The 13,812-nt window shown below is 57.0% G+C and overlaps 1 protein-coding gene across 1 annotated transcript in view; it reads left to right on the top strand.

Annotated features, from left to right (window-relative positions):
• Positions 1 to 3,163: 3,163 nt before the first annotated feature.
• POLE (DNA polymerase epsilon, catalytic subunit) overlaps positions 3,164 to 13,812 on the top strand; it is a 44,233-nt gene continuing 33,584 nt past the window's right edge. Inside the window, exons 1-12 of the mRNA XM_054392582.1 lie at positions 3,164 to 3,433; positions 3,739 to 3,819; positions 3,900 to 3,944; positions 4,088 to 4,180; positions 4,998 to 5,152; positions 5,350 to 5,494; positions 6,464 to 6,544; positions 7,155 to 7,262; positions 8,148 to 8,258; positions 9,015 to 9,100; positions 11,016 to 11,135; positions 12,286 to 12,418. Of these exons, the coding sequence (XP_054248557.1) occupies positions 3,164 to 3,433; positions 3,739 to 3,819; positions 3,900 to 3,944; positions 4,088 to 4,180; positions 4,998 to 5,152; positions 5,350 to 5,494; positions 6,464 to 6,544; positions 7,155 to 7,262; positions 8,148 to 8,258; positions 9,015 to 9,100; positions 11,016 to 11,135; positions 12,286 to 12,418 (1,428 nt within the window). The remainder of the gene's footprint in view (positions 3,434 to 3,738; positions 3,820 to 3,899; positions 3,945 to 4,087; positions 4,181 to 4,997; positions 5,153 to 5,349; positions 5,495 to 6,463; positions 6,545 to 7,154; positions 7,263 to 8,147; positions 8,259 to 9,014; positions 9,101 to 11,015; positions 11,136 to 12,285; positions 12,419 to 13,812) is intronic.

Raw genomic sequence — 13,812 nt, 5'->3', positions numbered from 1 at the left:
TCCCAGAGCTGATAAACAAGGATTGGGCCTTGGAGGGAGTCAATAAATGGCTTGGCAAGGAAGTACCCCAGCAGCAAGGTCTGTCAGCAGCCCACAGGTGGCCAGGCCCAGCTGACACAATAGCAGAGAGGATTTGGGGTGGTGGGGCCAAGCGCATCACTCCAGCGGAGCGACAATGAGACACCAGCAGCACTGTGGGGCTGTGCTGCACTGGGAGCAGCAGGAGATACAGCTCTGCCTGCAATGGCATGACAGGGATGCATCAAGAAAAATATATCCAGCAGGCCTGGAAATGTTCTCCTCCCCCTCTACTCTGCTCTAGAGAGATCACACCTGGAAGACTGTGTCCAGTTTTGGGCTCCCCAGTTCAAGAAAGACAGAGACCTGCTGGAGAGAGTTCAACAGAGGCTAAGAGGATGATGAAGGGAATGCAATGTCTCTGCTATGAGCCAAGACTGAGAGGCCTGGGGCTCTGTAGTCTGGAGAAGAGAAGGCTGAGAGGGGACCTGATCCATGTCCACAAATAGCTGAGGGGTGGGTGTCAGGATGAAGGGGCCAGGGTCTGTTTGATGGTGCCCAGTGACAGGACAAGGAACCACAGGGAGCAGCTGGAACCCAGGAAGTTCCACCTGAACTATGAGGAGAAACTTGTTTGGAGTGAGGGTGCTGGAGGCCTGGAGCAGGCTGCCCAGAGAGGTTGTGGAGTCTCCTTCTGTGGAGCCTTTCCAAGCCCACCTGGCTGTGCTCCTGTGTGCCCTTCCCTGGCTGCCCCTGCTCTGGCAGGGGGGTTGGACTGGATGCTCTCTGGAGGTCCCATTCAACCCCTACCATTCTGTGATCTTATGATTCTGTGACTGGGCAGCCTGCAGGGCATGTGGGCAGCTCCAGCCCTGAGGGGTGGCTCTGGAGCCTCCGTTCCCCATAAGCACCGCAGAGCTGCCAGGCAGTGCGTGCCCAAATCATCACCATCCCAGAGTACAGCCTTGGTGTCCAGGCACTGTCTCCATCATCCTGACACCACTATCACATTGGGCACTGCTTGGATCACAGAGTCAGTCACTGAAATGTCTTTGTTCTCTTGCTGCCAGGGTAGGGGGAGCCCTGAATGTCACCAGCAGGTCCTCCCTGTCCTTCCTGGATCCTGCCCTGCCCCTGGCACCTGGGGTGTGTGGCAGGGTGCTCAGCCATCCTGGGGCTGCTGCTGGCGGTGCTGGGTGCTGTGGGGTCTACTCTATGGGGTACTGTGGTGCCTCTCTGGAGGGCTGACTCAGCCATGCCAGTGCTGCCAGGCACCTGCCCTCTATGCTGCCGACCCTGAGCTCCCTGCCAGCTCTGCAATGGTCAGGGAGATGACAACCTGAGCAGCCCTGCACCTCCCACTACCCCCAAACTGCAGCAGAGATAGGGATGTGCCAGTCACTCATGCAGCCTTGGGCAGGCAGAACCTCCTCCTGCCCAGCCTGGGCATATTCAGGGCTGGCAGGAAAGTGAGGGCAGGGATGTGCTGGGAAGAGGGTGAGGGGGAGGTGCTGGAGTGACCTCATATCCCAGTGGGGGACCCTCTAGCACCCCTCGATCTGCTTTCCAGTCTAGATCCAAGCCTCTGCTGCACTCCCCCCCACTTGCCTGCACAGCCCTGCCCTGCCTTCCTCTACTTCCCTGGGGAAGGAAATTTGGGAAGAGGAGCCAAGTGGGGGAGAAGGGGAAGGGGCAGGTAATGAAGGAGAGAAGTTGTGTGTGGAGCAGTCCAGGGGAGAAAGTCTGGTTCAGGTGGGGAAAAGAGATCCTGGTGCAGGCAGGAAAGAAAGCTGGGTGCAGGCAGAGGAGAAAGCTGGGTGCAGGCAGGGGCTGTGAGCAGGAGGAGAAGTGCCCAGCTGAGGCATAAAGTTTCTTTGCCAGCAGCTTAGCCCTGATGTCACTCTGCTTTTCGTTTCTTGGGAAGTGCCAGTGCCAGTCTGGGATCTTCTGGGATGGCTGGAAGAGATGCCAAGGTGAAGCAGGAGCCCACAGCCAGCAGCCCTGGCAAGTTGTGTGTCTTCATGGAGACTGTGGGGTAAAAGGTGGCAGTGCCAGTGACACCGTGTGAGAGCTTGAAGCTGAGCTGGACACACAGGACTCCCCCTGTGATCCCAGACCAGAATGCTGTTCCACAACAGCAGAAAGGTGGAGGAGAACATGCCCCTGCAATGCTATCAGATCACACCACTGCTCCTGAAAGGACTACGGAGCCAGGCGGGGGTTGGTCTCTTCTTGCAAGGAACAAGCGTTTGACCGGACAAGAGGAAATGGCCTCAAGTTGTGCCAGCGGCGGCTTAAGGAACAATTTCTTCTCCTTCAGGGTTGTCAAGGCTTGGCCCAGGCTGCTCAGCACAGTGGTGGAGTCCCCAAGGCTGGAGGGGTTTCAAAGCCATGGAGATGTGATGCGGAGGGACATGGTTTGGTGGTGACCTGGCACTGCTGGGTTAAGGGTTGGACTTCAAGCGCTTAAAAGTCCCAAAGGTTTCAGTGACTCTAAGGAAGAGCTCAGTTGAGGTCACCCATCTCTGTACAAGAGCTTGTGGCCCAAGGCTACCTGCAAGCCTACACCACTCTAGCAGCCAGCTGCAAGATCTCTCCCGTTCCCAACAACCCTCAGCCCAGGCGCAGGCCCCGGCTCACCGGGCTCCAGCGGCCGGGCAGGAGGATCCCAGTGCCGGTGAGCTGGAGGCGGCCAAGCTGCTTGCTGTCGCTGATCCCGCTCCTAAAGCCTCCACCAAGCCTCCGCTTGCCAGAGGCAGGAACGGGCAGCCCACTGCCAGCGCTGTGAGCCACGGCCGCAGAGCGACCTCCTACGACATCCCAACAGACACCGACCCCGGAACGGGCAGAAGCGACTACGGCTCTTGAACAGAGACTGGTGGGAACGGGGGCAGGGGCATTCCTCCGCCATTGATGAGGCTGTCGACTTGGGAGGCGGGGCTTATCTCTGATTGGTGCTTTCCCCGAGGGGCGGGGCGAAAGGACACGCCCCTCGACCTCAGTGGTGTGTGACGGCTTGGGAGGGGAGGTCGTTCTCTGATTGGTGCTCTCGCCGCGGGGAGGGGCGGGGGGCGCCTCGCTCTCGCGAGAACTGGGTGAAGCGCGGGAAATTCTTGCCGCGGCGGGGAACCGAGCCGGAGCGCAGATGGTGCTACGGGGTGGCGGCAGGCGCGGCGAGCCGGGCGGCGGAGAGCCCCAGGGGGCACGGTGGGGCGGGGGGCGGCGGGCGGCCGGGGCCTGGGAGCAAGCGGCGGGGGCTGAGACCGCGGCATCAGGTCGGGATGATGGTCCCACGCTTTCCGCTCTCAAGCGCTTGGAGCGGTCGCAGCGCACGGACCAGCTGGACGCGCTGTTCGGCTTTGAGCGGCCGGCGGAGCCCGGCGAGCGGACCGGCTGGCTCATCAACATGCACCCGGTATGGGCCGGCAAGGTGCGGGGTTGGCATACGGGCAGCTCCCAGCAGGGCCCCGAGGACGGTCCTATGGTGAGGCCCCAGTAGGGCCCGTGGCGGGAGGTTCCCTTAGAGGGCCCCGGTAGGGTTCATCCTCTTCCAGCGGGAGGCCCCCTGGTACTGCTCTGGAGGGGTCTCAGTGGGAGGTCTCTTGGAAGGGCTCTGGTAGGCCTGGGAAGAGGGGTCCCTTAGTGGGGCCCCCGTAGGGCCCAGGAGGTCGCATAGAGGGACCCCTCCCCCCTCTCTGAGTGTGTGGTACCTGCGGGCAGACGGAGGTGCTGGACGAGGACCACCGGTCGGTGAGCGCTGTGGACTACTACTTTATCCAGGAGGACGGGAGCCGCTTCAAGGTAGGTCACTGGAGGGGCTGGGCAGGGTGCAAGGGTCCCACGAGGGGACCTGCCACTGTCACCCATCTGCTCTTTCCTAGGTGGCCCTGCCCTACAAGCCCTACTTCTACATTGCCACCCAGAAGGTGAGGATGGGACACTGGGAGGGCTGATGTCACAGTGAAGGGGGCAGCAGATCCCTGGGGGGGAGCTTGAGGCCTCCTGGGCATCCTGCTTTGTGGTGGTCTTCTCCCAGCCTTCAATGTTCAGACCCAGGGTCTCTTGGCAGGGCTGTGAGCAAGAAGTGTCCTCCTTCCTCTCCAAGAAGTTCCAAGGGAAGATTGCAAAGCTGGAAACAATCCCCAAAGAAGACTTGGATCTGGTCTGTATTCCCCTGTCCTCTGGATTCTTAGACCTTGTAGAGCTCTAGTTAAATGGGAAGGGCCAGAGCAGTGAAGGGGAACAGTGCTCTTGACTTCAGCCTCCTAGTGCTTTGCTGCCTGTCAGAAACGAGTTTGTTATGGCTAATTCTTTATCAGCAGTGGTTACATTGCTGTCCTTGAGCACATCAGTTGTTTCACAGCCTGTTTAAGAGGTTTAATTGCAGGAATTAAAGAATGGTTGGAAGAAGGTAGGGTACTGTAGGATGCTGCTTACACTTGACCTCTTCCCTGGGTGAATCTCCCTCGTAGTCCTGTTTGCACAGGCAGCAGGGCTGGCTGGGCCTCTCTTGCTCATCCCTGACATGCTTACCAGAGTCTCTTCTCAGTGCACAGCTCTCCCACCCACTGGTACCTCTTTGCTGGCCACTTCTTCCTCCTGCATTATAGAATCACAGAATAATCCAGGCCAGAAGGGACCTCCAAAGCTCATCCAGTCTGACCTCCCTGCAGTCAGCAGGGACATCCCCAATTAGCTCAGGCTGCCCAGGGCTTCCTCGAGCCTCACCTTCAGTATCTTCAGGGAAGGGACCTCAACCACCTCCCTGGGCAACCTGTTCCAGTGTTCCACCACCCTCAGACTGAAGAACTTCTTCCTGGCATCCAATCTAAATCTGCCCTTCTCTAGTTTGAAGCCGTTGTCCCTTGTCCTCTCACAGTCTCTCCCCATCCTTCCAGTCTAGGCTGCCTTCCCATCCTCTCTTTATGGTGGCTCATCTCCCCATGAGCTGTGGTGTTTGTTGTCTTGCTGCTTTGCAGCCAAACCACTTGGTGGGCCTGAAGAGGAACTACATCAAGCTGTCCTTCAGCACGGTGGATGACCTGGTGAAGGTGAGGAAGGAGATCTCTCCTGCTGTGAGGAAGAACAGAGAGCGAGACCAGGCCAATGATGTCTACACAGCCATGCTCTCCAGGTGGGACCTCTCCCCAGGCCTCTCAGCCCCCCCAGGGTTATGTGAATCTGTCAGGGTGGCAGAGTCACAGCACTGCCCAGACCGCAAAAGAGGCTCTTCTGTCTCTGCCTCCTGCTGCTGTGTCCTTGGTGCCGCAGGGCCGGCCCCGGCAGCAGGGCTGGCAGCTGAGCTGACTGCTGGGCTCTGCTCCTTGGCAGCGCTCTGACTGGAGGCAGCCTCAGCACGGAGGAGGAGGAAAGAGCCTCCAGGAAGGTTGCCAGCCAGATGGACAACATCGTGGACATGCGGGAGTACGATGTCCCCTACCACGTCCGCCTCTCCATTGACCTGAAGATCCACGTGGTGAGCTCCTCAGGAGCAGGGCAGCTGGCAGGCCTTGGGCTCTCCCTCTGCCTTCCTGCTGTGCAGGCAGGGCAGTCGCTAGGGTTCTCTCCCTGGGCCCTTGGCAAAGGTGTAAGTGGCGAGGGGTTCGCCATGGGAAGCTTCATGCTGTGCTGCTGGGCCCTCCCCTTAGTCAGTGACACACAGGGAAGGGAAGGGATTGATGCACAGCCACGGATGGAGCCTTTCTTCTGGGCTGCATTTCATTTGCACAGCTCCCTGAGCCCAGCAGCTGAGCAGAAGGTGGTGCAAGGAGTTGGCCCTCAGCCAGGCACTGCCCACCCTCCCGTGCCAGTTTTCTTGGGGACAGAGTCACAAGGCTCTCATTTTTGTCACAGACTCATTGTTTTTTTTTTGTCCAGGAAAGCTGCAATGCAGCACCCACTTGTGAGAACAAATCTGATAAGACCTTCTGTTTTCATTCCTGGCCAGCCATGGTGTGTGGCTCTCCAGAGCAGTCAAGGTCTGCAGCAGCCTTGAGTCAGCCAAGTGCTAAAGCCAGGAGGAGCCAGAGCTGACCTGGGCTGCTCCGCAGATGGATTCCATTCCACGAACATCACCCTCACTATAAGTTAGGAAGCTTGCTTGGAACAGCCTCTTCTGATGGCCACCATCCCTGGAGGGTCTCACCTCTCATCTTGCTCTCTTCTGTAGTCACTGGAGCCACAGTGCTTGCAGACCCCCAGCATACCCTGCTGGAGTGTGCAGCTCCTCACCATCAGAAGGGCCAAGGACAGCTCCCTGCTTGCCATTAGCATTAATATTAGTGGGGGTGGGGCTTGTGTGTGTTAATTATTATCTGGCTTCATTAAATCAGTTTCTGTTCCAGCCCATGGCTCTCCTTTTCCCAGTTCCCCTTCCTGGGGTGGGGAGGAGGGGTGGCTGGGTGGTGGGACAAGAGGCTGAACAACGTCCCCCCTCTCTCCCCAGGCACACTGGTACAACGTGAGGTACCGGGGCAGCACCTACCCCCCCGAGATCACCCGCAGGGACGACCTGGTGGAGCGGCCGGTGAGCCGGGGGAAGGAGGGGCAGGAGTCTGTCTGTCCCAGAGCATGGCTGCTGTCCTCGCCCCAAGGGGCTGGGGGTGACACCATGGTGTGAATGGGTGGAGCTTTGTTTCAGGGCTTGGATCCCAGTGTTGGACTTGATAAAGCAGGAAAATGATTCACAGATTGCATTGGGTTGGGAAGGACCCCCAAGGGCAGCTTGACCAACCCCCCCCTGCAGGCAACAGGGACACTTCCAGCTAGAGCAGGCTGCACAGGGGCACAGCAAGGCTGATCCTGGATGTCTCCAGGGGTGGGGACTCAACCAGCTCCCTGGGCAGCCTGTTCCAGTGTCTCCTCACCCTCACTGCAGCACTTCCTCCTGATGTCCAACCTCAATCTGCCCTGCTCCAGTTCCAAACCATTGCCCCTCAGCCTATCCCCACAGGCCCTTCTCAACAGTCCCTCCCCAGCCTTCCTGGAGGTCCCCTTCAGCTATCCATTTGTAGCTGTATTGCTGTGTGTGGGGGGTGTCTGCTTCACCTTCTGGGCTAGCACTGGGCTTAATTGGAATGGCTCTTGAACTTCCAGCCTCCTTTAGAATGTTCTCTAATGGGTTTGGTCCTGCTCAGGATCCTGTGGTTCTCGCCTTTGACATTGAAACTACCAAGCTGCCTTTGAAGTTTCCTGATGCAGAGACAGACCAGATCATGATGGTCTCCTACATGATTGATGGCCAGGTAAGGACAGCAGAGGGGGTTCCTACATGCTGTGTCCAGTTTTGGGATCTCCAGTTCAAGAGAGACAGGGATCTGCTGGAAAGAGCCCAATGGAGGGTAGGAGGATGGTGAAGGGCCTGGAACATCTCTGCAGTGAACCAAGACTGAGAGGCCTGGGGCAGTGTAGTCTGGATAGGAGAAGGCTGAGAAGGGGACCTGATCAGTGTCTATAAATAGCTGAGGGGTGGGTGTCAGGATGAAGGGGCCAGGGTCTGTCTGGTGGTGCCCAGTGACAGGACAAGGAACCACAGGGATGAGCTGGAAGCCAGGAAGTTCCACCTGAACATGAGGAGAAACTTGTTTGGAGTGAGGGTGCTGGAGGCCTGGAGCAGGCTGCCCAGAGAGGTTGTGGAGTCTCCTTCTGTGGAGCCTTTCCAAGCCCACCTGGCTGTGCTCCTGTGTGCCCTTCCCTGGGTGCCCCTGCTCTGGCAGGGGGTTTGGACTGGATGCTCTGTGGAGGTCCCATTCAACCCCTACCATTCTGTGATCATGTGGTCCAGCAGTGAAGCCAGGAGGCAGGCCATTTAATTGCATCCAAACCTATCTTGCACCAGGCTTGCTTTGCTGCTGGCTGCTTGGTGTGTGGCTGTGGAAAGGAAATTCAAATCTGAATGAATCCTAAGATGCTTCATTCTGTGGCTTCCAGCTCAGGTTGCTGGTACAGAAGTAACCTGCAGAGTGCAGCTTGTCTCATCTTGTCTCCGATGGTTCCAGCACAGGAGGCCATGTTCCCTCTCAGGAGAAGCTCTGGCTTTCAATGTTTCAAATGTTGTCTCATCACTGGACAACATTTTCAGCTGGCCTGCCAGCCAGGTCCTTCTGACTGCCTCTTTGTCACCTCCCCAGGGCTACCTGATCACAAACAGGGAGATTGTCTCTGAGGACATTGAAGACTTTGAGTTTACTCCCAAGCCAGAATGTGAGGGTCCCTTTTGTGTCTTCAATGAACCAGATGAAGTAAGTCACTGCTGGCCAGCAGGCCTTGCACCTCCATGGGGCTCCTGGTGGCCAAAGAGAGCTAACTGCTTGGTAGGACAGTGTGGAGGATCTGGCAGGGTCTTGCTTTCATTTCTTGGTAACAAAGGAAATAGAGATCAGGTTTGGGCTAGGTAGGGAGGAGCAGGGAAGGGTGGAGTCAGATGTGGGTATCTACCACATCTTTATAGGGGTGATGAAGTTTCTTAAGGTATCTTTGAGCTTGTGACATCCCACCACCAATCCTGCATCCAGTTCTGGTGTCCCCAGCATGAGAAGGACACAGAGGAGGCCACAAAGATGATCCAAGGGCTGGAGCACCTCTGCTGTGAAGACAGGCTGAGGGAGCTGGGCTTGTTCCCCCTGGAAAAGGGGGACCTTGGAGCTGCCTTCCAATAGCTCAAAGGATCCTACAGGAAGGCTGGGGAGGGACTTTTCCTAAGGGTGTCTGGAGACAGGCCAAGGGGGAATGGTTTGAAGCTGAGGGAGAGCAGGGTTAGACTGGAGCTGAGGAAGAAGTTCTTCAGTCTGAGCGTGGTGAGACTCTGGAATGGGTTGCCCAGGGAGGCTGTGGAACACCTAGAGGTGTTTAATGCCAGGCTGGACGAGACCTTAAGCATCCAAGTCTAGTTGAGAGGTGTCCCTGGTCATGGCAGAGGGTTGAAGTAGATGACTTCTGAGGTCCCTTCCCACCTAGGCTGTTCTATGGATCTTGTCTACTCTTGTGTTTCATCCTAGGCTCATTTAATCCAGAGGTGGTTTGAGCACGTCCAGGAGACCAAACCCACCATCATTGTTACATACAATGGAGACTTCTTTGACTGGTAAGATCAAGAATGAAATGAAAACAGAGCTGGCAAGGTGCCAGCCAAGCTGTGAAGCAGGGTCAGGTACCAGCCTTGATGTCCTTTCCATAGCTGCCATGGTGGTGGTGGTGTGTGAGCCATGGGGACTTTCTGGCTACTTTGAGCATCTCACCAAATGCTGTCGCCACTGGCATGGGAGTCTGAGCTTCTGCAGAGTCTCATCTGCTTGGCTGAGCTGCTTTAAAACCTACCCAAGGCTCTATCCCTCTACTCCACTCTGGTTGGACCCCACCTGGAGCACTGTGCCCAGTGCTGGAGCTCCTATGGCAAGAAGGATCTGGAGGTGCTGGAAGGTGTCCAGAGAAGGGCCATGAGGATGAGCAGAGGGCTGGAGCTGCTCTCCTGTGAGGACAGACTGAGAGAGTTGGGGCTGTTCAGTCTGGAGAGGAGAAGGCTCTGAGGAGACCTTCTTGTGGCCTTCCAGTATCTGAAGGGGGCTACAAGAAAGCTGGGGAGGGACTCTTGAGGATGTGAGGGAGTGATAGGACCAGGGGGAATGGAACAAAAGTAGAAGTGGGGAGATTCAGATTGGATGTTAGGAAGAAATTCTTCCCCATGAGGGTGGTGAGACACTGGCACAGGTTGCCCAGGGAGGTGGTGGAAGCCTCATCCCTGGAGGTTTTTGCAGCCAGGCTGGATGTGGCTGTGAGCAACCTGCTGTAGTGTGAGGTGTCCCTGCCCATGGCAGGGGGGTTGGAACTGGATGATCCTTGAGGTCCCTTCCAACCCTGACAATTATTCCATGATTCTATGACAATATTGGTGTGGGGATGAGCCCAGGCATGGGTGGCAGGGAAAGAGTCAGAACAGATCTCGAGGATATCAGGGAGAGGGTCATAGGACAGCTCTTGGGAAGCAAGGGGAGAGGGACCATGTGCCTCCAGCTCTTGGAGCAGGATGTGAGCAGGCAGCTTTGCCTCTTGGGTCATGCCACAAATTCTGTCCTGCAGGAAATGTCCCCATGGCCAGATTAATGGCCAGGAAGATTCTTCAGGTAGTTTGTACCAAAGCAGTGGGGAAAGTGTTGTTGGGGGTCAAGGACAATGTTCCTCTGCACCTTCTAGACAGGCTGGAGAGTTGGGTGGGGAGAAATGGAATGAAATCCAACAAGGGCAAGGGTAGAGTCTGGCATCTGGGGAAGAACAACCCCATGGACCAGGATAGGCTGGGGACTGACCTGTTGGAGAGCAGAGCAGAGGAGAGGGATCTGGGGGTGCTGGTGGACAGAAGGATGCCCATGAGCCAACAATGTGCCCTTGTGGCCAAGAAGGTCAAGGGCATCCTGGGCTGGATTAGAAGAGCTGTGGTGAGTAGGTCAGAGAGGTTCTCCATCCCCCCTGCTCTGCTCTGCTGAGGCCACATCTGGAATATTGTGTCCAGGTCTGGGCCCCTCAGCTCAAGAAGGACCTCAGGGAACTGCTTGAGAGAGTCCAGCCCAGAAGCACAAAGGTGCTGCAGGCAGTGGAACATCTCCTGTGAGGCCAGGCTGAGGGAGCTGGGGCTTGGAGCTTGGAGCAGAGCAGCCTGAGGGCTGCCCTCAGTGCTGGTGGGAAAGATGTGCAGGGCTGGAGCCAGGCTCTGCTCAGGGATGGCCAAGGACAGACCAAGGGGCAGTGGGGACAAGATGGAGCAGAGGAGGAGCCATGGGAACAGAAGAGAAAACTTTGTCCCTGTGAGGGTGCTGGAGGCCTGGAGCAGGCTGCCCAGAGAGGTTGTGGAGTCTCCTTCTGTGGAGCCTTTCCAACCCCTCCTGGCTGTGTTCCTGTGTGCCCTGCCCTGGGTGCCCCTGCTCTGGGAGGGGGGTTGGACTGTCTGGGGGTCCCTTCTAGTCCCTGCCATGCTGTGATGCTCCTCATGTTGCCTCTTTCCCCAGGCCCTTTCTGGAAGCAAGAGCAGCAGCTCATGGATTGAACATGTACCAGGAAATTGGATTTCAGAAGGACAGCCAGGGAGAGTACAAAGCATCCCAGTGCATCCATATGGACTGTCTGAGGTGCCACCTGCTGCTCCTTCACCCCAGCACTGCAGCTTTATCTCTTGCATTCATCTATGATATTTGGATCCTGTCCTACTCTCTCTGTGTCCATTTCCTTGCCTTCCTGCTTCCCCTTGGTTCTCTGCACACTCCAGAAGCTGCCAGAGCTGCTGAGAGCTCCCCTCTGAAGGGCTCTCAGGGCTGTCCCTCTCCCTGAACCTGCTGGTGGCTGTTCTCAGATGTTTGAGGTCGGAATTAGCATGGGAAAGAAAGGGGTGGGATAAGATCAGGCAGCCACAACCTACCCCAGCAGCCTCCTGGCAGAGCCAGAAGAGGAAAGGTCTCATCGTGGATGCATGGGAGAAGCTCAGAATTTGGGGGGTTTATCTGGGATTCCTCCACTGAAGCAAGTGTCTGGACTTCAGAGAGTGGCTTGCCTGTCCTTGCAGTCCTGGTGAGATCCCCAGTGGTTGAATCATGGAGTCAGAGAATCATTCCTGTTAGAGAAGACCTTTAAGATCACCAAGTGCAATCCTTACCCCAGCACTGCCAGGGTACCACCAAACCATGGCCCTCAGCACCACACCTCCATAGCTCTGAAACCCCTCCAGGAATGGGGACTCCACCACTGCCCTGGGCAGCCTGGGCCAGGCCTGGACAACCTTTTTAGGGAAGAAATTGCTCCTCAAGTCCAACTTAAACCTTCCCTGGTGCAACTTGAGGCCATTTCCTCTTGTCCTGTCACTTGTTCCTTGGGAGAAGAGACCAACCCCCACCTGGCTCCAAGCTCATTTCAGGCAGCTGCAGAGAGCAATGAGGTCTCCCCTCAGACTCCTTTTCTCCACGCTGAACATCCCCAGGTCCCTCAGATGGTCCTCAGAGGAGTTGTTCTCCAGACCCTTCCCCTGAGGAGCTGGAAGGGGCAGTTCTGAGCAGTGATGTTGGTAGGGTTTTGTCTTGGGTGGGTTTTAGGGGCATTGGCAGAGATGCAGGATGGCTAAAACTGGGCAGCTTCTTACTCCGCTGTGCCTGGATGCTCAGCCCTTGGCTGTCCTCAGCGAGAGGTCCCTTTTGTAGTCAAGATCCCATTTGCAAGCCTGAGCCCATTTCTCGAGGACAGGGCTGGCTTCTGTTCACCAACTGCTGTGTCTGCATGATTCTCTTCCAGGTGGGTGAAGAGGGACAGCTACCTCCCAGTGGGAAGTCACAACCTGAAAGCAGCAGCTAAAGCAAAGCTGGGTTATGATCCAGTAGAGCTGGACCCTGAGGAGATGTGCCGGATGGCTACGGAGGAGCCTCAGGTATCCCCTCCCTGTGCTCTGTCTCCTCTGAGCAGTTGGACAGCAAGGCTCCAGCAGCTGCCCTGGGACTGAGTCTTCAAGTGAAGGTCTTGCAGAATGGCTTTGCTTCATGCTGTTGGCTTCTGAGGGCTTCACTCCACGTTAACTCCATGCTGGGTTGTGAGGGCTTCACTCCACGTTAAGCTCCACGCTGCTGGCTTCTGGGGGGGTCACTCCATGCTGGATTCTGAGGGCTTTACTCCATGTTACCTCCCTGCTGGGTTCTGGGGCTTCACTCCAGGCTGCTGGCTTGTGAGGGGGTCACTCTGGGCTGCTGGCTTGTGAGAAGGTCACTCCAGGCTGGCTTCTGGGGGCTTCACTCCATCTGTCAGCCCAAAGTGCCAATGCCTCAGAAGCACTTGGACAGGAGAGGATTTCTTCAGCCGGGGTCCAGCACTGCCATAGCCCTGTGATGTTCTGTGCTTGCCCAGGTGGGTGGTGGCAGGCACCACCTAGAGCAGAAACACCAGAAAGAGCCATGACTTGCTGGACAGACAAGGGATCATAGAGTCCTAGAATGGCTTAGGTTGGAAGGGACCTCAGAGATCATCAGCTCCAACCCCCCCACTGCCAGCTGCTCAAGGCCTTGTCCAACCCGGCCTTGAACGTCCCCAGGGAGGAGGCAGCCACAGCCTCCCTGGGCAACCCATTCCAGAGTCTCACCACCCTCAGACTGAAGAACTTCTTCCTCAGCTCCAGTCTAACCCTGCTCTCCCTCAGCTTCAAACCATTCCCCCTTGGCCTGTCTCTAGGCACCCTTAGGAAAAGTTCCTCTACAGCCTTCCTGCAGGATCCCTTCAGCTGTTGGAAGGCAGCTCTAAGGTCCCCCTGGAGCCTTTTCTTCTCCAGGCTGAACACCCCCAGCTCCCTCAGCCTGTCCTCACAGCAGAGGTGCTCCTGCCCTTGGATCATCTTTGTGGCCTCCTCTGGACTCACTCCAGCAGCTCTGTGTCCTTCTCATGCTGGGGACAGCAGAACTGGAGGCAGGATTGGAGGTGGGGTCTCAGCAGAGCAGAGCCAAGGGGCAGAATCCCCTCTGCTGCCCTGCTGGCCACACTCCTCTGGCTGCAGCCCAGCACACAGCTGCTTGCTAGGCTGCATGAGGGCACTGCTGGCTCCTGGGGGCTTCTCTTGGTGCTCCTGGTGTGGTGGACAGGGGGACTGCTGCTGAAGCCCTGGAACAGCCTCCTGATCCCCAAGCTGGGCAGCATCTGTGCCAGGAGCTCATCCCCACACCTTGCTGGGAGCTGGGGTGGTGCTGTGCAAGCTGAGCCAGAGCAGGACATCCCCTGAAGCAAACACAAATGCCCCTTTCCCTTCTTCCCCTTGGCTCAGGGCCTGCCCATCAGGAAGAG

Source organism: Indicator indicator, chromosome 26 (assembly GCF_027791375.1).
Source record: "Indicator indicator isolate 239-I01 chromosome 26, UM_Iind_1.1, whole genome shotgun sequence".
In the NCBI taxonomy this organism is placed as follows: Eukaryota; Metazoa; Chordata; class Aves; order Piciformes; family Indicatoridae; genus Indicator; species Indicator indicator.
This window is presented reverse-complemented; position numbering and strand designations above follow the sequence as displayed.